This window comes from Urocampus carinirostris, chromosome 9 (assembly GCF_059441175.1).
Source record: "Urocampus carinirostris isolate Australia breed hairy pipefish chromosome 9, RoL_Ucar_1.0, whole genome shotgun sequence".
Taxonomy (NCBI): domain Eukaryota; kingdom Metazoa; phylum Chordata; class Actinopteri; order Syngnathiformes; family Syngnathidae; genus Urocampus; species Urocampus carinirostris.
The window spans coordinates 17996737-18020470 of NC_142357.1; the positions used below are offsets into that span (position 1 = coordinate 17996737).

The following is a 23734-nucleotide window of genomic DNA, read 5'->3' on the forward strand; positions in this document are numbered from 1 at the left end:
TTTTTAATGTTGCTGCATTAAACATATGCAAATACTATTAAGGGGATTAGATGCAATCCTCACTTATTATCACATTTCATATCACTTTTAGCTACTTAGTCTGAGTAGATCCATTGCTTTTGCTTTGATGAAGGGATAATATTAAGGCTAAAACTTTAGATTTTATTCAGGTAAAGAAAGAAAAACACTTTGAGTTGGAAATTGAGTTGGGTGGCTCTTTCATCAGAGGCGCATCCCACCTCAGATCTGCTTCCAAGATCGGCTCGGAGAGGAATTACCATATCCGATAACTACTGGCTCATTTGTTCAAAACACAGATGTAAAACAACATATCTGATTGCTTTAAACAAGATCACGTGATTACATTAAATTATATAATGCTGGTCTCTAGGTGTCACACTTTCATAATAAATGAGAATCAAAAGTCAAAGTATTGGCCGGCTGTCCAACTGACCTTGGAAGATAAAGATTGGCCCTCTTGTGGGGAGAGGAGCTAATTATTCACGACAAGCTTAAACATGCAGTGTATTTTCTAAGGAAGCAAAAATTGAGAGGAGAAGCACATTTTAGGGAGGTGAGACAGCCAGGCGCTCTCTCTGAAGGACTTCTGCGTCATCTCGTGTCTGAAGGGGAAAATTAACTACCTAAGCTGATACAATTGTAACAAAAGACGAACAACACCTGGATATACTCTTTGGCTTCATCAAGGGACAAAGGCACATTCAAACTATAATCAAACTATAATTTTCTCACAGATAACACGTTGCTTGGCCAGAAATTTGGATTTATTCTACACAAGTAAACATAGCCCGGCGTTGCCGAAATTATATATCCAGCTGCTTTGAATGGTTGGTGGTTGGGAGCTTCAGTATCCAATTGGCCCCAATGAAAGCAAAGCACACAAAAGCAAATGCTTAACTATTCTATTGTTATATTTTGGGGGTGCCTAGACACGAAACTTATCTATAAACACTCGTAGAGGCCTAAAATAAAAACTAATTTGTAAATTTCCACAAAAATCGGCATAGCCGTTTCCAAACCTATGAAACACATACAAATACCCTACACACACACATCAGTATGGATGGATGTTCAAGCTACAAGCATGTGCCTGAAACAAATTAATCCTGTATGTCAGACCTGGGCACTCCGGTCCTGAAGGGCCATACGTCCTGCCAGATTTTGAAGTTTGCTCTTCTTTAACTCAGGTGATACAAATTATAACCTCGTTAGCAAGCTAGCAAGTGCTCGTTAACGATACTGGTGATTGGAATCACCTGTATTGGATCAGAGAAACCTCAAAAATCATGCAGAACATACGGCCCTCCAGGACCGGAGTGCCCAGGTCTGCTGTATGTAGAGGTACCACTGTAAATTGGAAAAAAACGTTCCCTATCTTTTGCAGTGGTGACTGTTCCAGTGAGCATGAAGGAGGTTGGTGGCTACATCGAGAAACGGGTTGCATATCTGTCAGGTGAGGTCTCACTCTGATAGAAATGCGGTGTGACCACACACCAGGAAGTCAGCCTATTGTGCGCTTGTTCCGCCAGGTGGCCGCGGAGAAAACTTCAGCGTCATCGTCACGCTCCCGGAAAGCTCGGCATTCCAGAATATTCCGGAGGAGGCCTTGGCTAAAGTCTTCACGTATCTCACAGTCATCCCTCGGTACGTTCATTACTAGTTGGAGGACTTTGAATTGTTCATCCTGCTGCTACGTTACCAGCAAAGAAAAATGATGATGTATTATTTCATAGTTGTAGTTCGGTGGTTAACCTTGCCATAAAAAAAATTCATAAGCGGTTTTTAAAGTCACAAATTGGATTTTGGGTCAACATACCCTACCGTTCAAAATGTTGGGGTTACCCAGACAATTTTATAATTTCAATAAAAATTCACAATTTTATTTATGAAATGAGATGCGAAATGAATAAGATGTATAGTCAATAAGGTTATAATTATTTTTATTTAAAAAAAAAATGTTATCCTTCAAACTTTGCTTTTGTCAATGAATGCTTAATTTGCAGGGAGTACGAGTTTGCAGTTCTGTGGCATTGTAGCTGTAAATGTTTTTAGGTAATCTGGAGAAATTGTACCCCATGCTTCCAGAAGCACCACCCACACCTTGGATTGTTTTTTATGGGCACTTCGGTCCAGCTACACCTACAACAGCTCAATGGGTTTGAGATCTGGTGAATTCGCTCGCCACTCAATTACAGAAAGGATACCCCCTGCATGCTTCTTACATAAATAGTTCTTGCGTCATTTGATGTGTTTCGGGTCATTGTCCTGTTGTAAGGCATAGTGTGGAGTTGAAAAAGGAGTTATAGCCCCCTTATTCAAACTTTGACCTTTTACAAATCCCCTACTTTATCAGCACCGAAACAACCCCTAGACTACAATATTACCTGCACCATGCTTAACAGATAGTGTCAGGCACTCTTCCAGCATTTTTCAGTTATTCTGCGTCTCACAAATGTTCTTCTGTGTGATCCAAACACCTAAAACATTGATTCAGCTGCCCATAAGACTTTTTTAAAATTTCCCTCTGTCTAATGTCTGTGTTGCTTTGCCCATCGTAATGTCCTTCTTTCGTTTGCCAGTCTCAGACATGGCTTTTTCTTTGCCATTTTGTCTTGAAGGCCAACATCATTTAGATGTAAACACTGGTGTTTTGCATTTGACAATTTAACCAAGCTGCTAGTTGAAGCCTTGTAAGGCTTCTTCTTCTCAAACTAGAGAATCTAATGTACTTTCATCTATTCCTTTTACCTTGGTTGTAGCCTTTTTGTGGTGTTCACTGAAGGGAGTAGTACACACCGTTGTAGGAAATCTTCAGTTTCTTGGTAATTCCTCACACGGAATGGGCTTCATTTCTTAGAGCCAGAATAAACTGTCAATTTTTACATGAAAGTTTATTTTTTTCTGAAAGTTTAATCACACCCACAGATGTAATTTTCCAGATCATCGACTAGCTTAAAGGAAGGTCAGTTCAGTAGGTAAGACGCTACGTATAAAACTGTTTTAAGTTGTACGCACATCATGGAACAAGGGTTTTCTAATCAACCGTTAGGCCCCCAACACATTTGGAAAACTGAATGTACTATTGGAACACTGGAGTGCTGGAATAGGCCTCCATACACATATGTGCAAAAAACAGATATTTGAGAACAGAGTAGTAATTTACGATGTTAACAAAATATGGGGTGTATTTTTGATTAGTTTTGTGTTATCTTAATTCGGTTCTTCTCAATTATTTTCTGCCACGCCCCCCATCGGAAGAAGAAATTCTCTTACGCCCCCCTAGGAAATCTCTGTCCTCATTCAGGTTAATTATTTTTTTCATGGTGTCACTTGGGGGTCTTATCCACTTCTTATCTACACTTCACACTCAATGCTTATACTCTGTACTATTTGCATAGGGTGGAGGTTAAATATAAACAAAACACTGCCAGTGAGAGCGCCACTGCTCCCTATTGTAGTGGAGATGCAATTGTACTTGATTCTTTGGAAAGTTAAAAAAATACAGTTCCCCTTGGTTGAATGCTCCTGCGCCCCCTTTAATGGAGACTTTTTTTGAGAACCACTGTCTTAATGTTGCAGCGCAGTGGTTAGAGCGTGTGTGGCATAGTTCTGAGGTGATGGGATCAAACCTTCCTGTGTGGAGTTTGCATGTTCTACCCATGCTTGCGTGGGTTTCCTCCGGTCACTCCGGTTTCCTCCCACATTCCAAAATCATGCTTGTTAGGTTAATTTGCCAGTCTTAATTCTCTTTAGGTGTGAACGAGCGAGTGTGTTATCTGTCTCTGTGTGCCCTGCGACTTGCTGGCAACCAGTTCAGGGTGTCCCCTGCCCACTGCCCGAAGATATCTGGGATGGACTCTGGCACCCCTGCGACCCTACCGAGGATAAGCGGTGGCGATAATGGATCGACTGTATTAATGGGGAGATATTATTTTTGTTCAAAAGTAAGGATATTTCTAGGCAACCCTAATTTTTTAAATGGTAATGTAAGTGAACTTGCTTTCATCTCAATTCTGGCCTCGCGTGGCTGCAGTGCACCAAGCGCGTTAAGTTTTGACATTCCGAACACATCCTCAACTTGGCCTCACCGGACGGCACCATGTCAGATGTTTTGCTGATAGCAGCACTTGCTACCGGCCTCGCACTTTTCATACGATGCTGCAGTCTCAAGACAAATCAACTGCAACATTTCTGCCTTCCTTTACACAGGAGATACAGCCTGACAGAAACTATTTGTCTCCTCACAGAAAAAGACAACCAGGTGTTAAGTTCATCATTCTTCTAGACCGGAGACTGGACACATGGGCCTCAATCAAGACCACTCTAGCCAAAATTGCAGTGAGTTTGCCGTTTTCGAAGAAATACTTTCAATGGTGATTCCGTTTTTGAAGCATTTTGTTCATGTTTATATAACAATGCAACATGCAATGGGGTCAGTATTATTTACCAAACATATACGTAATCAAATATATACAGTGGCCCCTCTACATACTAGCTACTGTAGTTACGAGAATTTTGAGACACAAGATATCTTTTTGAGCAAAAAATTGCCCGACATTCAAGACATAATACAGGTTACGAAAATTTCCAGATGCTACCACTAGAGGGCCGCGTGCTCAAGACCGCCCACCGATAGCATCAGTTCGTTACAGTTATTAGTATGTTTTTTGCCATGCACAACGGATCCCGCGCGGTTGTGTTGTTACTTCTCCACCTCTCTCCCTCACTCCTACACTACCACACATACACCTCTGTTAGCAACCACAAAACTCCTCCATGGTAAGTGCTCAAAATAAACTGGCATTTTCTTTCATTAACATTATGATATTTATCTTATAACTGTATTTTTAGGATTAATTAATATTTTAGTGTGTTTTTATTATTCAGAAGGTGGGTTTTTTTGCTATTTAGGGTTAATTTAAATGATTTTGTGAGGCTGGGATGAAATCAGCTTGTTTTCAATTGTATTTTGTGGGGAAAATTATGGAGAGATACAAGATATTGAATGAATCTTGTATGTAAAGAGGCACTATATTGGTCTAGCACAGGGGTCGGCAACCTATGACACGCGTGCCAGCAGTGGCATGCAAGAGGTTAACCAGTGGCACACGAGCGCACGACAAAATAATAATGATTATTTTTTTAAATTGAGCATTTTTACCTGAAATTTAGACATTTTCAGTTACGTGCCGTGTTTACGGTAGCGCCCCTCCTCTGCTTAGTGTGTGAGTGTGCGTTTGCACGGCGCCTCGTAGAGGAGAGCTCCGTGTTTTCACCCAGCCAACGAAACACACGTGCGGATGATTTACCAAATCATGACAGCTCCTCTAGCGAAAACATCTCGTTCTTTCCAGCCAGCGTGGACAGACGAATTGGGCTTTGTGCAAAAAATGACCGTGCTTTTGTGTATTATGCCTCGAGAGCGTTGTACCCCGCACTGCTAGTGTTAAACGTCATTACGAGACAAAACATGAACATGAATTGAAGGATGAGTCTGACATGGCGGAGACATTAAAACCCGCAGTGTCCAGGTACGGCAAACAAACACGACCCTGAAGACCTTTGTCACTGCTGAAATCACCACCACTGAATCAGGTTATCACATTGCTCACTGAATAGCAAAGCACAGAAAACCATTTACTGATGGCGAATATTTTTAAGAAGTGTGTGTGTATGTGCGCATGTTTCCGCGTTCGTGCCTTTTGCTTTTCTGCTGTTATTTTAAGTTTTGATATTTTCTGCAAGAAGATATCATTGATGAATGGTATGGTAGATGTCCATATCACTTGTTTTTGATTGTAGTTCATTGTTGATGAAGAATGGTTTATTCAGGTTGATTCTTGTAGTAAAAAGTTGAAGTCATGGATGGCTACAGGCCTTTCCGCTTGTTTTTCACATTAGTTTTTTAGATGATTGATGAACAAGAATAGTTAGGAAAGAAGTTATATATTTAAGAAAGATCAATTGGTCAGGTATACGATTTCAGTGTATATCCGTGTTGTCTGTTTGGACTGGTGTAAAATTACAGCTCTGTTGGATATAAAACACACTGAAAAACACTGATTTACAAGGACATTTGAAAGTGGCACTCCACACCACAAAGGTTGCTGACCCCTGGTTTAGAGGTACTGGAAAACAAATTGGAGAAAAAAAATATGAGTCCATTCATGGATTGGGTGCTCTATCACAGTTTTTCTTAAATATTTTTTTACAGTTTATGATTGCTAATTTGTTGGGTGTCTTATCATTTTTTTCCTAATTTAAAAATAATATTTTTTAATCAAAAATGTTCTCACAATATTACGTTTTATAAACGAAGTTCCATCTTAAAGGGACCGTGTATTATTTGACCACAAGATGTTCCTTGTGGTAGAGTGAAACCAGAAATGACTGCTCAAAAGTTCAAGGAAGAATACAGCATTCGGAGACTTAAACTGACCAAATTCAGCCTTTTTCCCAGCCTTTTTGAGGTTTTTAGCAGCAATAATGCAGACAATTATTGTTTTTTCACAGCCATAGGGTGCACCGTGTAAAAGGGAACAGTCTAGTTTGTTCTTTTTCAGAATTTAACACTACTGGTGGCGCACCCGCACAATTATAATAATAATAATAATAATAATTTCCTTGTATTGTCATTCTGTGTAACAATGTACACAGAACGAAATGTCGATTACACCTGACCCGTTGTAGCGAGCTGATGCAGCCGCAGCCAACAGAGGGCGCCGCCGACCACTTTTTAAGTCTTAGGAATGACTCATTAGGCCCTAGGCTTGCATGAGATTTTTTCCCTCGTGCATACAAGGTGCAAATGCTCTGTGCTTTACTGTTTTATTCTCCAAAAATTAGATACAAAGACATTTTGTAACATTTACGTCGAGAGGGGGGACACTTCCATGCAGGGGGGTGGTTGTGTCATTCTGTGGTACAATACAGACCAGCATAAAAGTGTGCGTACTTAAAAATACAGCGGGAGCATAACTGAGTTTGATTGTGGTTTATTTAAGTATTGATTACAAAGTACAACCCACGGATAAAACTTGTCGGAGTTCACTTTCAGCCTGCTCCAACTTGTGAACATTCGATTCATTATTTTTTGTTTTTGTTGCAACGGCTGCGGTGTTTTCATGTTATTAAAAATCAACACACCACGGTGGACGAAAACACGAAAAGCATTTGATGGAAGGAAAATGAGGTTTTGGATTTATTTCATATTTGGGGGAACAACTCTCTTCAGCCTCCGATGGCACAATAACTTTTGAATTGCTAGTTACGCTACAGCTTTAGTATCCATGAGAACTTCCCTTATGCATTACTTGTGATGTTACGCATCCTTTTCCGCGCAAGCGGGATATCATGGCAATTAAACAAGAGGTGCTTAAAAGTCACAGGAGACATACAGAAGTCGATTTTTTGGCGGGGAGATGCGAACGATTTCACAAAAACATCAGATTTCACCCAAAAAGGTTATGGCTTGACTCTGCCAAGGCTCGAACGTCTGACCCATTTTCAACCTTAAGGCCACCGAGCTGGTCTCCATCCGCCGTTGTGCATGAGAGAAAGGGCACACTGCGTGCCCTCCAATTTGAAAAAAATCAGACTTTTATGGGTTTGAAAATGCAATACTTGACCTCCCTCTGGATGAGTCTCATCTTATGTAAAATAAATGTTAATTACTAGACTTACGAGTATTTTAGAAAATACATGGCAATATGATAGTTCATGTATCTTTGATTTTTTTTTTAAATTGATGAAGTGTTTTTACCACTAGAAGGCGCCTAATACTACACACTGTCCCTTTAAAGAGAATATATTTTACTATGAAAATCAAATCTTGCCAACTATTTCACCTTAACTATAATTTTTTAACTTTTTTATCCTAACCTAATGATAAATGTAAGACCAACATTTGCAAAATTTCAGAATATTTAGCTCTGAAAATTGTAATAATTTATCATTTAAAAATAGTAAAATGTATAGTAACATTGGAAAGACAATGATTTTAATGATCTGCCAATAAAGCTAGATGCTTTTTTTTTTCAACTTATTTTTTTGTGTGCTCTTTCTCTCTTTTTTTACATACAACAAAGAGAGAAAGAGGGGGGGAGGCACAAACAAAAAACTAAACAAAAACCTAGACCTTTGACTTTGCTTGGTTATATTGCACTATTTATAACCTATGGAGGAAATGAGGTACCCTCATTTGGGAACGACTTGAGTAGGCCTAATACTTTTTTGCGGCATATTCCAAAAATACTAAGGAAAAAGACTCCAAAATTAATACAATTTTGCTTCAGACAGGTTTTGTCAGGTTGCCATTTCAATAGGAACTGACATGACGAGCAGGATACAGGACAGAAGCTGACCTTGAGAGCAGTAGATTACAAACTATGTGTCAGGTTTCACACTTTATTACAGCAAGCTGTAAAGTTTTATGAGGAATTAATAAAACATTAATGTTACTTATTAGGATTCTTCAAGGTATGCAACCGGAAAGCCGCATCACTTTGCAAGCTGTTTTCAATATTTTGGAGCAAAGCTCACTAACACAGATTTAAATGCGAAACAAGCCCCTCATCCTAAAAGATGTGATGACGCGAGGCTCTGCAGAGAGGATGAAGATGATGAGGATGAAGCAGACACAGCGTTTACCCGCAACCTTCCTTCCTCATAGAGCAAGCGAGGCTATTGCCGGGTCCGGACAGGAGCTTTAACATAGAGCGGCCGATTTCATGCCCCGTAATCACAACATGGCTGAGACATGTTGCCGGAGAGGACAGACAAAGATCCGGAGCAGCCCGGTAACTGTCAGAGGTTTTATTTTTACCCAGCTGCAGGAGTTCGGGTGAAGTTTCAGGGAGGGAATGCGGCAGTGAGTCTGCAAGAGTGCAATTGTCTGTAAATGTGTGTGTGTGAAACTTACTCTTGCTTAGTCATGCAAAAAAATAGGAGTGGAAGAAAAGAGTGACTGGACTGTGCAGAGTGTGTAGCATGCATGTTGCCTGTTGTATTACATGAGTGCATGACGACGTGACGTCACCTATTTGAGGAAGGGAAGGTCGTGTCAGGGCAAATTAATTGCAACATTACGAGTCACTTTGCCATTAGACAGGAGATGAAGTAAGAATTATATAAACTTAAAGTAACAACTTCATGAAAAATAGTTTGTGTAGCTTAGTAAATTAATGGCGGTTGTGGGGCTCATTTTTATGTGTGAGCCACAAACACCAGAAGGCGGTGGAATATCGTAACACACTTTAGGTTCAAGTCCAATCACATTTCAATATTTTCCTGAGAAAATGGCTACTGTTGTTAGAGAATAGGTAGATGGTTGGGTAAAAGAAACCTTCTGACACTGTAAAATATACATTATGTTTCAAAGAATGTGATCATTTATAAATGGACAAATGTTTGATTGTAAGAGTGATGTAAGATATAGTAAAATATCTAAATGGTTGATAGAAGATGCAAGTATTGGTAGAACTTGTGTGTGGCGTGGCTCATTGCTAGATTAAGGTCATCTTAGTGCACACTATACAGCATGGGTCTTTATCATATGGTTCGTGAGCCATGTATGGCTCTTTTCATGGGTACATATGGCTCAGAGATACCGCAAGTTGATTCTATAGCATGCATAGCTGACTAGAGTTAGTATTTGGACTGGTTCGGTGCAGTATATAAAGGGAACAGTCCCAACTTCAGTTCACAGACAAGCTGTAACACGAACAGTCCTGTTTTGGATGTCAGTCGCTAAGGAATCCTATATATGGAAGTTCATTAAACAATTTAGGTTACTGTTGAGACACTTTATGATAAAAATCCACACAAAAACTGTCATTACCGACAAACACCAGCCAAGCATGAAGAAAAATTTCAGTGAGTGGCAGGGGTGGGCAGAGCTATGTACACAATGCAATTCTGTCTGCCCAGCACCGTCTGCACCGAAGGCAATAAGTCAGTATCCTCGTTTGCAGAATGTTGTGACATTTTTACAAAACAACTCTGCTTGCACCTTGTTTTGAAACCATTATTTATGAAATGAGCCTCAATGATCTTAAGTAATTGCGGGTGGTAGACTAGCTTAAAGCGGGATATGAGTTAATATAAGACACAGGCTCTGGCATTAGGTATTCTTATTTAATACATTTGATCAAATCATCTCATGTCACACAGTAAAATAAAATGTGCTGAAAATTTTGATTTTGTTTACAGAGGTAGTTTGGCAGATTTGCTCAACTTTGTCTTAAGATACATGATATGGCTCTTTGAACCCCCCCAAAAAAAATAAAAAAATAAAATAAAGATATTTTGCTATACACGATGCCGGGAGTAGAGAGAAGCATTTAATCAAAAATAAAATGATTAAGTCAAACATATGGCCCGTGTGCGGGATTAGTTTTACTAACAGATATAATCTGTCCCGCGAGACAATGCTGTGAGAAGCACAAAAGAAAAATCAGCCGTTTCACGTCACACAGCTACCTGCACTTTTAAATATGTCCACCGGATGTCAACAGATCCAGAGGCCGCTCCCAAAGCAAACCACCCACTGTAGTTGCATTTGCTGACTATCCATCAGACAGAGAACATGTTATTTTCCTTTAATTCAGGTAAACATTTTCATAAAAAAAAAATATATATAAAGCAAAAAAATACTTTTAAATCATTTAATCAATCATCATTTGCACTTAAATTTGTGTTAATGTGCTTTTCCCTCCACAATCCTGTTTTTATGAGTTAAAGACGCTGTAGTGGAGATTAATTCAATTTATTTGAATAACAAAAACACAATTTATATACACTAAAAAAGATTAAATATAAGTAAAGGAAAAACATATTGAGGAAAAAAACTCATTGATCGTTTTCTAATCCCTTAAACATAATCATAATTCAAGCCTCTGAAAAATCCCCAGCCCTAAAGCTAAGGCACATTTTTTATGTCATTAATTTACTCGTCTGGCCCCAGTGAGTGTTTTTTCCTACCATGTGGCCCCTGATCTTAAATTAGTTTGACAACCCTGGTCTAATGAAACATTTTTTATTGATGTTAGGTAGTTTTGTGCACTATACTTCCTAACAAATTGTCATAAGAAAATTTCACAAACAAGAAAGTAATTCCATTAGTGGAATTGTTTTACTCAAATGCCTCATATCAACCTTTTTACTTTGTTGCTTCGGACATTATTTTAAGAAGAGTTTTTCTATGTCAAATATGTGTATATAAAATTAGAAGCCCAAAGTGGGGACATCGTTTTCCTATGTGTCTACTTAAGATATACTGTTGATTTGAATTTCTATTTATTCTTTAATCTGCTTTCCTTTGAATACCTCTCGGTTCAAATTGAGCTTTTTTTGCAGGCCTCCTTTCCCGGAAACCTCCATCTGATCCTGGTGCTCCGGCCAACCAGCTTCTTCCAACGGACTGTCACCGACATTGGCTTCCGCTTTACCCAAGAAGATTTCATGATCAAGATGCCTGTGAGCCAAACACAAAAAAAGCTCATTGCATTAATTATATGTTGTTCCGCCATTGTTCTGCTTATGATTAAATACTTTCGAAAGTCACTTTTGTTGCGTAATCACCCAGTCGACACATTCTTGGCGTAAATATGATGTGGATGATTCAGGTGGTGATGCTGAGTTCCGTCACAGACCTGCTCAAGTACATCGACGAAAACCAACTAACGTCGGAGTTCGGAGGCACGCTAGACTACTGTCACAGTGACTGGATCGTTTTAAGAACGGTACTACATGGACATTTTTCCCAAATAATATTTTCCCGACATGAAAGAAGCCAGCTGACAACAGTCATGGCTGGAAGAATCAATGTGGATTGTCTTTTTTTGTGATTGATAAGGACATAGTGAACATTGTTTTCAATGAGATCATACATGACACTCCAGGATAAACAGATAATAAGGGTTACAAGATAAAGATAACATGAAAAGAATGTCAGGCTAAAATATTTACAAGGTCGTGCTTGGAAACAGGCCTAGGTTGTAAGTGCTTCAGAACCTTTAGTGCAATGAAAAAGTAGTGACAGCAACAACAACATAATTCCAAAATAGGTCAATGAGTAAGATATTGACAGTGTACCCATACGTTTCTATACATTAGCAAGATATATATTTTTTCACGGTTTTGTGTTCTAGTTTAGGGTGGCCCTTGGGAAGACACATGTAATGAAATGGACAAAAATATGCTCTGCTGGTGGGCTGTCTAAATTATCCTCTGTTTGTCACAGACTATCGAAAGTTTTGCCGTGACCGTGAAAGACGTGGCGCACATGCTGCAATCTTTCGGCACTGAACTGGCCGAGGCAATCCTGCCCGATGAGGGCGATTCCATCCAAAGTCTTTTGGAATCAGACAATGAAAAATACAGGAAACTCAAGGTACCTTTTCTTAGCATGATTACAGTGTACTGTTGTTTGAGGGGAAAAATGCATTCACCAGAAATTATTGCTCTGAAAGGTTGTGATTAGTTTATAGTTTGGTAGACACTTGAAAGAGACATGGACTCTCGCAGCAAGGCTGGAAAGGAAAGTGAAGGCCATCGAGATGCAATGCTACAGGAAACCTCTAGGCATTAACTACATATTCCATGTGGCAAACAGAACCGTGTGCAACACTGTCATAGGGCGCATTAGACACTACAAAGAACAGGAATCATCCGAGCGCAGATGAAATCTCCAGCGGTATGGTCACATCACAAGATCATTCTCCGGGGCGCAGTCAAAGGAGTAGGAGGAGAGAAAGACAGAGATATCTCTGCCGACAACATCGAGGAATGAACCGTGCCAACTTTGACACAACCCAAACGCAGGCCAGGAACCGTCAGCAATAGAAAAAGCTGTCCAGAATTGCACGCTCAGTGGTGCCCTAACGACCCAGGCGGTTAAAGGATTCTGTGAACCATGAATCATGAGACTCTCAAAATAAGGAGAGAAGACGTCAATGAATACTGAACTTGCAAGAAGAACAACAGAGGACTGTACAAATAGCCCTCACAATGTATTCCGAATCTGTTCAAAAGATCCCCTGATCACTTCATATTTTTATAAAATATTCTAGGTTACATAAGTTTAGTAGATTCGCCCTAAAGCGTGTGGTAATCAAAGAACAACAAAACGATTGCCCAATAGTGACAGTTATATAAACAGTGCACAGTATTTAAAATAACAGAGAGCCCAAAAAATTATCTCTGTGCAGTCCCAGTCAAAATAACAAACTACCCAGACATCCTAAAAAAATCTACTTTGCAGGTGTCTGATAGTAAAAATAAATAATGATAAAATATGCATATATTTACTTACTTTCCTTAGCCATCATCAGTTCCCCAATTTCATTTTTTGGTTCATCCAAGTATTTTTAGGTGGTTGTGTTGCATTCTGACAAATACTGTCAACTGTGACAGGAAGCAGTTCGATCTCTGTCCAAAGAGGGCCAGCATCTTCTCGCCAGCTTGGAGTCTACCACCAAAGAGGACCCCCAGTGGGATGTCCATTTGGACTGGGAAACGGTGCAAAGGTCAGAGATTCAGACAATAATGTAAAACACGACTTGCGAATAACCATTTTTTGTTTGTTTTATTCTGTGAAGGCTCTTGGATCAGCTACGAGACATGGAGTTGGCCTTCGATGGCTACTATGAAAAGCACCGTCTTAAACTGCATCAGTACCTGCAGCTGCTCACGTATGAGCAAAGTTTTCATGAGGTAAAAACATCTTATTCATTACCTTTCATCTATATTCGTAAAGTCTTTCAATAAAAACATGATTCAGAACTTGCCATGAGGCTAAAAAAATGTATTTAGAACGTAATAAAATATACTCTCACCTCAATTATGATCTTTTGACTTCCTACAGTAATTTCTCCTTTTTTCATATAATAACAACAACCTGACGGACTTTGTTTCTGACATTTTAGACTGAATCGTGCCTGCTGCGTGTCAGGTCTCAGCAGAGTGATCTGCCTATGACCGTCGACACATTGGCGCAAGCTGAGCAGGCGCTCAAGCAGCTGGAAGTTTTGGAAACTCTTACTCAGGTTAAGAACTCTCTACACTCGATATGTGCGTTTCAATTTACAAGCCGTCTGGGTATCATCTAGCACAGGGTCACGAACAGGCTCACGAGTCGGTTGTGGCTCATTTCATGAGTACAGCTTGCTCGGAGATTATATTTACTTTTTTAATGCGTCTAAACATTTAATGCAACATCATGGTTCTACCATTAGAAGCAGGAGCACTGTAGCACTTTTGTACCTTAAATGCTGGTAAAAACAGACGTCATTGATTTTTTTCTGCGTCTCTTTGCCTATGAAATGCATCAGAATACACATGCAATTGTGACGTCTGCCTTCTACCATTTCCTGGATATTTTTTCAGGCGTATAGTTATGAAAAAAATGACAAATGATCAATGATGCACTTAAGACTTATAAAATGAATGTTCATAGATTTTAAAGATGATTAAGATTTATATCTATTAAACTGATTGCAGGACAAATAATGACCACTTGATTTCCAAGGTTAGAACATCTCCACGTCAAATAGCTAAATGGTCAAGACATCGGTATCCTTAGCATATATCGTTTGCAGTATTTTGTGATATTTTTATTAAAGGATAGAATACAAAACAATATTAACCTTTTTTACACTTAATTACATTCCAATTCAACAGAACGGAATCATTGAACAAATACATTTTGATCAATCACAAGATAAAAATAGCGTCTCGAAGGAAACTGTCTCTCAATTGGTAAGTAGCCGGCTCCCACTTCCAAGACGGTTATTAGAATCATTTTGTTCGTGAATGACACGCGCGGTTGCCGCACCACCAATTTGCCTTTTCTTTTAGCGCATTGGTAAATACTGTATTCATAATCGCTATTTAACTATATAGTTGTCTCCTTTTTGATTGGTGACATGATTCCAAACGACGTCATGTAATGAACTCGGAGAAGAGTCAAGTCATGATTATTTGTACAGCCCTTAATCACAAAGAAAAAAATAGTCTCAAAGGGCTGAACAGGGGCAGCAAGGCGGGGCAGTGGTTATCGCATGTGCGGCACAATTCTGAGGTCATGTGATCGAACCTTCCAGTGTGGCGTTTGCATGTTTCTCCGGGCACTCCGGTTTCCTCCCACATTTCAAAAACATGCATGTCAGGTTAGTTGGCTGGTCCAAATTGTCCCTAGGTATGAATGAGCGAGTGAGCTGTTTGTCTCTGTGTGCCCTGTGACTGGCTGGCAACCAGTTCAAGGTGTCCCCTGTCCACTGCCCGTAGATAGCTGGGATGGGCTCCAGCACCACCGCGACCCTACTGAGGATAAGCGGTGCAGATATTGGATGGATGGGCTGAACAGACTACTATTACACCATCCCCTGATCTCAAACCTTCATGGGAGCGAGGAAACACTCAAAAACCTCAATATACAGTAGACATTTCTTCACAAGCACAGTGTTCTGTTACAAATGTTTCTGCCTTTTTCCTTTTATACTAAACAACAACGTGTATTTTTTGCACATTTTGGATTTAGAAACCTCCATATTTTGCTTCTCTTGTGGATAGATCAAAACTTTCGGGTCTGAATGCTACGATACCTGTTATAACAGTGGCACTCAAAAATCCAGCAAAAAATATTGAAACAAAATGATTTGTGAGCTCCTAAAAGGGCGAAAAACCGGGCCGCTATAAACGGCGTCAGGTCTGCGGGGACATGGCTATGGAGTTTTGCAGCCAAACTTTTGACCGTCAGTAATATAAAACGGTGTTGTAACAGCGGAAAGAGTAATGAGTTTAATTACCCCGTTACTAAAAAAACTTCGCCTTTACGTAACGCCATTATTTATGACGCCATTATTCCCAATGCTAATTCCTGTGCACTGATCTAGCACTCGCCCTGTTTTGTAGGAAGCGGCGTCACGCGCCCAGGTGGTGGTCCTCCAAGGGCACCAGCTTTCGGCAGGCCACCACTATGCCACAGCTCTCATCATGCAACGCTGCAATGAACTGCGTCATCACTGCGACGGCCTCGAAGCCGCTCTGGAGGACAAACGCTCTCGTCTCCTGCAAGCACACCGGCTCCTGATATCGCTGGACCAGGTAAATTCTTCAGAGCATCTCCAACATTCGTGGCAAGTCGAGAGGAAGAAATATTTCAAGGGACAGTGTGTAATATTTAGTGCCCCCAGTGGTACAAAAAAAACGTTCATTCAGTAAAAAAAAAAAGCATTGATTTGAATACTAGGCAAAAATACCATACCAAATGTTTATTTTTATTTAAAACGATCATAGGTCGAGAAATGTGTATTTCTTTTACATAGTGGAATCCCTACCTAGAAGTTGCCGCCATGTTTGTCCGTCATGTTGCTGCCACGCTATGCTCTAGTCAATTCAGTGCCATCTAGTAGTCAAATATTGCACACTGGGGTTTTAATATTGCTTATTTACTTGGTTGTTTATGATTTGAGTTAGTTTTCCTTATACACTGCAAATAGAAAAACATCCCCAACTGACATATTTAGTTTCTGGTATTATTGTTCTTACTATATTTTTAACTTCTATTCTTGTAAATATTTTTTAAAAACAATTTTACATATTAGCTATATTTTTATTGATGTTAACTGTATTTTGTGTATTATTTCCCAATGCAACATTTATTGCAGCCTGGTCATCCTAGAAGGGGGGGATTACCACTTGTGTGGCCCCTTCTCAATGTTTCCTATTTTCCTCATGCTGAGGTTTTTGAGTATTTCCTTGCCCTCATGCTGGTTTCAGATTGGTTGATGTTGTAATTGTTGCCTGTGCAGTTGTTTGAGAACTTTCAGTTATCTAAGGTTATAGAATTAAATGTGACTTGACCTAACTTTCTTTTAAATACTGTTTCTAACGTTAAGATAGATATTTTCTTTAAAAAAATGCATGTAATAACACAATACGCTCCTATTTGCTAATATACAAGTGAGTGATCAACTGTCACAAAATGCTATTTTCTTATTGAATGTGGTGAAAAAACGTGGCGGTGCTCCAAGCACATAATGTTAACTTTGCACATGTGCATTCTGAGAAATGCATACAAAAAATGTCACTCTATCACACCTGTGTGGTCAACAATGTCGATAAATTCTAGTTTCATGACCTGTGCATACTGCTATCTTCCGCTTGAAGGAATTGGCTTTTTTTGCCGTCCCAACTGCTATAAGCCACTGTTTCATGAATATTATTTTTTAATTTTATATTATGATTATTGTATTCCATCTGTCCTATCAGACACTTTTACTTTTTTGGTGATTGTATTTTTGTGCAAATTGAAAATGTATAACATATCCAACTTATCTAGCAATTGGTATATTGTTTCTTTCATTTGAAGTATTTTTATTCTAATGTGGGTATAAAATATAATCTGAAATGTGCAAAATTATCTATCCTGTGCTAGATAAAATTAGGTTTGCTTATTTTTTTTTTTATTTCATGAAATAAATACGATAAAATACATGCCTGAATTGAGCAATAAAATCTGCCAATGGAGTAAGAATGTATTCTTTTGCAGTGTATCGAATGAAGCCTTTCCCTTTAAATAATTCCTTCACAATTTATTTCCATCAACTCCATCCCGGACTCACCCTTAATCTCATCTTGACCCCCTTAGGCCCAGGGTTGGTGTGATGACGGCGCTTACATGCTAGCCAATCAACTCGTAGAGAAATTCCAGTCTAAAGAGGGGGCACTGACTGCATTGAAAGCCATCGAGAGCTTCCTGGCTGGCTCCCCATCCATTATGGCTTCTGGGCCTGAAGTTTTGGCACTGGACTATGAAGCCATCATCACTCCTCAGTTGCAGGTCTATTTTTGTTTAAGTCCTACAGAATTATGGTTCAACAGGGACTCATACAGTGCCTTGCAAAAGTATTGTCCCCTCTTATAGCTAAATGACAACAGCCAGCTTCTGGAGTCAGTTGGCTGAGCTGGGAGGTTAGGGGGGCACATTTTTGCAACATGTATTTTTCATTTTTTTCGTTGTAAATGTAATATAAAATTGTGAAATAATTTGGGGGCACTTAATGATTGTGTTTCACATGTTGTTGATTTTTAGAAAAAACAACAGTTTTTTAGACTTAAGTTAGGAGCCTGAAATATGGGAATATAGAAAAAAGTTCTTGGAGGGGCAATAATTTTGCTGAGCACTGTACGTATATTGTTTTGGATCTTCATCTATCAGGAGAAGATTGGCAAATCATACGAGAAGCACGTGGCAGTGCAGCAAATGATCGAGACCCGGCAGGCCAGTTTGAGGAAGCTGGCCGACAAGCACGTCCGACCAGTCCAGCTGGTAGCCCCTCGTGCTGAAAACCCGCCTCGCTCGAAATCCCCCATCTTCTCACCCAAGCAAGGTACATTACAAGCATACTGCAGAACAGTTTTACATTGTCTTTCATAAGTTTTAGTTCACTCCCTTTCAAATTATCATACAAGCAGGAATGTACAGTGGTACCTCTTTATACTTCCACCTATGAACACTATAATTTCAGTATACGAGTATTCACAGTTTATGGATCCCTTAACAGCATGGGTTGTATGGGCACCACTTCCTGTAGTGTGTCTTTGGCAAGTACAGCCTGGTGGCATCTATCCCTTTCTGGGCCATTTTTTGGGGGTAGGGGTTTGCTCCCACACATGAAACCGTTAGCACTGCTTTCCATGTTTAGTAGTTGGAGGAGAAGCTTCCAAATCTGATTCAGATACAGCACCTTTATTTTCTGATCGTCGTCGTTTTTCAGTGTAAAGTGTCCTTCGCTATACATTGATGACCCAGACTTCATCATTGACAGGCTGCAGCTATTATTTGCAACAAACTCTTGCTAGCTATACAAAAGAAAGTCCAATTCATAAGCAGTCTCTTGGCCTACCACTAAGACAGCTTGAGACCACTCACTGCTCATGACTGCTTACTGCCAGCATCAAATCGTCCAGTTTCAGCATGCAAAATACTACAGGCGCTACGTATAGTCAACAGTCTCTCGATCCAATACCTGTTAACCTCAGACAATTGCTCCCGGTACTAATGATTGCAATTCCCATTATCAAGTGATAATAAACCTTACAAACACAAGTGGCACCTATTTACACACAGGAGGACAGACTATGTAGGATACCGCAGCAATATTGGTAATCTACAATGACATCATCATCTGCAACAAGTGACCGAAATGATCCAGATTAGAGCCAAGTAGGCAAAACAAGATCGGTATAACAAAAACATTATAATTTTTTATTTTTTAATTTCCATAAAAATATTGATATGCGGCATACACAATTTTATAAGTTGACAGGTATGCAATCTTAAAGATTTGGACACCTTCAATACACTACATAATTGCAAAGCATGTCAGAACAATTATGTAAAAAGAAAGGGTGCATTTGTCTTCACTTAACAGAACATACCATACTGCTCAGCCTGTATACTGGAGCAAATTTCCTTTGGTGCAGCTTCCCTGACACAGTATGAGATCGGATCCCAGTTGTGATGGCGTTTTTCTCCCTGCTGTGATATTAGCACATCACAGGGCATCCCCTCCGAGTGGGCCCGAGGTGTCGAAGTTTATGCGAAGACGAGTCTATCGGGATGTACCTAACGGCTATATTAGTCGTGCTGCTCTCGAGCCATATGTATAAAAAATGGGCGTGAGCTTCACACACACTTGAAAGGTGCTTTTATGTGCATCCTTGGGGAGCTTACACAATGCTGTCCTTCCACCCAATTATCCTAGGGTTTGTCCTTCATATGCATGTACATGATAAAGCCTTGTTCAAAACTAAATGATTGTATAATATTCAATACACTATATTTTACAGGGGTGGGAAAACTTTATGCGTGGCGTGACTTATTGGGTTAAAAGCAATGAGAGGGAAAAAAATGATTTTATTTTTCGTATCTACCGATACATTCTCGAATCCGATAACTCGAAAATTACATGAAGGAAGAAGCTAATGTAGGCCTGTCTCCCTTTTTTGGCATTTTTCAAAAATCTGTTTTTGCATTTTTTTTGTACATTCCATTCAGGCAAAAAAAATACCCCCAAAAATGGAGATATGTGTTTTTAGAATTGCAGCAGCAAACATGTTTTTTGTCTACAAATAAACCATTTAATTACATTTGTTTTGAAATGCTCGGAATAAAGCAACGTAATGAAATAAGTCCACTTTTAAAGCACGACATGTGTTAGCATGCATTGAAAAACTCAAAATGCAATACAACTAGCTCTAACGTTTTTTTTTTTCATTGAATTTGATAAATATTTTGATAAATCATGATAAAAAAAATGCAACCAGCATTCGTAAGCTTAGGTACACTGGGGACAAGAGTGGTACCAATTCAATAAACTTTCATTAATAGTACTTTTTTCACTATTTTATAATTATGTTTGTAACATTTAAGTCCAGTAGGCTGGCTTTAGAATATTTAGAAAGCATTTTCTATCAATTTTATATGGCTATTTTTTAGCAATTATAACTAAACTAAACTGCTCTTTGTTTATGATGACAATAATCTAGAAATAAATGCAAATTTCTCAACCTAGGAGTATGATTGTTTTAGCTTATTATTAAAATCAAATCTTTTAGCAATTCTTAACAGTGGTCAATAATGATGAAGTGTCTTTATGAAAAGTTGCAATATTATTATATTATTTATATACCACCTCCTAGTGGTAAAAACCGTAATTCATTAAAAAAAGGATTATTGATTTGAATGATGAGCAAAAAAATACCTATCATATGAACAGGCATCATTTTCAATACTTGTAGGTCGAATAATTGATATTCATTTGACATAACATGTTCAAGAACAAGTTCACCTAGAGGGAACGGACAATATTGTCCACCATCTTGCCCCCTAAGAACCAAAGTAAAAGGCTTTGCAAGTTAACAATCTGCTCTGCTTTTTACAGCTGACAGTTTGAAGTTTACATTTGACCTCCCCCTACCCGGTAAAAGGACGTCCCGGAAAGGCCCTAACGCCCGCAAAGTAAAACATCGGTGCAATATTCTTTTTTTGGGTAGGGGGCAAAAAAATGTAACGAAAGGCTGACATTTTTCCAGATTGAGGTTATTCACGACTACCAGGAGAACCTAAGCTGTGTGTCCTATGGCGTGGAAGGAGAAGACAGCCCGGATGTCCTTAAGCGGTGAGAAGGGCACAACTGCCTGTCCAACTCTATTTTGTCTTTTAATACAGGATGTTCCAAATGTATTGGGCACATTTGGACATTGAATATCTCGTAAACTATTAAAGATATAAAAACACATCTGGTAAATTCAGAAACATGTGATCACAATTGTCATATGGATTGTTCAAATATGTGCAAAATGAGGATCATTGGTCACACGCCACGCATCAAGTCAAATTCTTGCCACGCTCCCAAAATTGTATTGTCAATGGTTGCAACATCTTCTCTCATTCATGCCTTTACCTCACCCACATATCTGAAAATAAGTGGCAAATATTCACAAATCCTCACAAAAAATCGCAGGGTGTGAGATTTGAAGATATGGGTGACCAGGACATAAGATTGTGATTATTCAGCCCAGACCCACAAATACATCTGTCTGTTGGGATTTTGTTCAGAAACCTTCTAACCCTCAGGCCCCACCCGGTTGGAAAATAGAGTCACCAGACTCTTTCTAACTCAATTTATCCATTAACCAGTTTTCCAACATGCCGAGGTACGTCTCACCATTGACTGATGCCCTTTAAAGGAGAAGAATCCGTAGACAGCTTTCTTTGCCATAACACAAAACACATTCACCTTCAGGGAATCACATTGCTGCTCAATAAGTTCATATAGTTTCTCAGTACCCCATATACAAGTCTCATGCTTGTTAACTTTGCAGTTTGAGCGCAAAGACGCCTCATCGCTAAAAACAAGCCAGTCGTCAAATCGATCATCTTCTGTTGCATTGCAATGCAAAAGTCATGTCAAGCTGGCTCCTTTAACTGTTGGACTAACAAGCTTGTAAGACCTCAGGTGCAGTCGTCTACTTAAGACAAGCCAAAAAGTTGTTGTAGAAACAGAAGTTCCCTACTGGCTCTTCTGATGGATTTTTGTAGGCTCTGCTGGAAAGCAGTTAGAACTTGCACACATTTTAAAGTTGAGCGGCATCCCATTCTTTTAGCATGGCATAAGCACCCACCTGTATGAATTTACCATGCCATCTCACTATGGACTTCCTCTCTGGTGGCTTTTTTTCCAAATTTTCTGTGAAATGCACATTGAACAAATGTATAAACACTTTTTGCAAATACAAGCAAGCAAAACACCTTTTCTGATTGAGTAAACGCCATTATCGGGTCTGATACTCATACTGGCAGAACCTTTATCTTATTACCATTCATAGTTAAGTATATACGGGACTTCAATTGACTTTTGGAACACCCTGTGAATTTCTTTTGTATTTTTGCTCTTCTGAACTTGATTTTGTGCATCACAGACACGTAATGAGAGAGCTGATCGAGACTGAAAGGATCTATGTGGAAGAGCTGCTCTCAGTCCTGCTCGTAAAAAAATTGATCTCGTCCACCGCGCTCACAACGACGTCTTTGGGGTGATTAACTCAGATTCTGTTACAGGGCTACAAAGCGGAGATGGAAAACCCGATTCTTGCTGCTCTCCTACCGCCTGGCCTGCACGCTAAGAGGGGCCTCCTCTTTGGAAACATGCCCGACATCTATGACTTTCACAGCAGGCATGAAAACTTACATATAAATTTGTTATCAAATTGTTTAAAGAGTTCTAAGGCTTTTAAAGTTGGGAGTTGGGATGTTTCAAAAAAATGATTTATGTATAGCATATAGTTTAAAAATAACTTTATTAATTCACTTTGAGTTATATATGTAGTTCTTATTTCACTGTGTTCTAGAAAAGTTAAAAATGAAATGATATTTTTAAAATAATAATACATTTAAGGAAATTCTTCTTTATGCTCACATGCCCCACTTAAAGGGACAGTGTGTATTTTTTGACCACCATTTGTCCTTCTATTGTGTAGTCAGACTACGAGTCTGAAACGAGTGCTAAAACACTACAAATGAGTGCAGACTACGGAGATTCAATTGACTAAACCGCACATTTTTTCTTTTCAAGTTTTTATTTTGTTTTTTGGGGGTTCCAGTAGCAGGGAAGATGGGAGACAAGTATGTTAGCTCCCTCCTAGGTGAGGTCATGTTATGTAAAATAAATGCAAATTTCTTGACCTAGGAGTCTTTTCAAAAATACACGTTTACATGATAGCTCATGACAAGCAGCAAGGCATCGCAGTGGTTAGCGTGTGGCACTCTGGTTTCTTCCTTCATTCTAAAAACATGCATGTCAGGTTAATTGGCCGGTCCAAATTGTCGTTAGGTGTGAATGAGCGAATGAGTTGTCTGTCTCTCTCGACTTGCTGGCAAGCAGTTCAGGGTAATGGATGGATGGATGGTAGCTCATGTATTTTTGCTTATTATTTAAATCAACATGTGTTTTTGAAATAAATTGAGGTTTTTCTTTATACAACTAGGAGTTGCTAAGTAACACTCACTGTCCCTTTAAGAACAACTGTTCTAGATTATTATCATTATAAACTAAAAGCGGTTTTGTTTTGTGATAATTGCTGTAAAATCATCATTTTATTATTGGTATGACTAACTGGACAGGTGTTTCGATATTTATGTCCTTTT

At 39.2% G+C, this 23734-nt stretch overlaps 1 protein-coding gene across 1 annotated transcript in view; it reads left to right on the plus strand.

Annotated features, from left to right (window-relative positions):
* The window catches only part of mcf2a (MCF.2 cell line derived transforming sequence a), a 44999-nt gene that overhangs the window by 9605 nt on the left and 11660 nt on the right, over positions 1 to 23734 (plus strand). The window contains exons 2-17 of the mRNA XM_088344749.1: positions 1406 to 1474; positions 1551 to 1665; positions 4269 to 4359; positions 11377 to 11496; positions 11646 to 11762; positions 12263 to 12412; positions 13435 to 13547; positions 13620 to 13734; positions 13947 to 14066; positions 15934 to 16125; positions 17672 to 17863; positions 18242 to 18413; positions 20970 to 21046; positions 21121 to 21206; positions 22510 to 22576; positions 22649 to 22764. Of these exons, the coding sequence (XP_088200875.1) occupies positions 1406 to 1474; positions 1551 to 1665; positions 4269 to 4359; positions 11377 to 11496; positions 11646 to 11762; positions 12263 to 12412; positions 13435 to 13547; positions 13620 to 13734; positions 13947 to 14066; positions 15934 to 16125; positions 17672 to 17863; positions 18242 to 18413; positions 20970 to 21046; positions 21121 to 21206; positions 22510 to 22576; positions 22649 to 22764 (1912 nt within the window). The remainder of the gene's footprint in view (positions 1 to 1405; positions 1475 to 1550; positions 1666 to 4268; positions 4360 to 11376; positions 11497 to 11645; positions 11763 to 12262; positions 12413 to 13434; positions 13548 to 13619; positions 13735 to 13946; positions 14067 to 15933; positions 16126 to 17671; positions 17864 to 18241; positions 18414 to 20969; positions 21047 to 21120; positions 21207 to 22509; positions 22577 to 22648; positions 22765 to 23734) is intronic.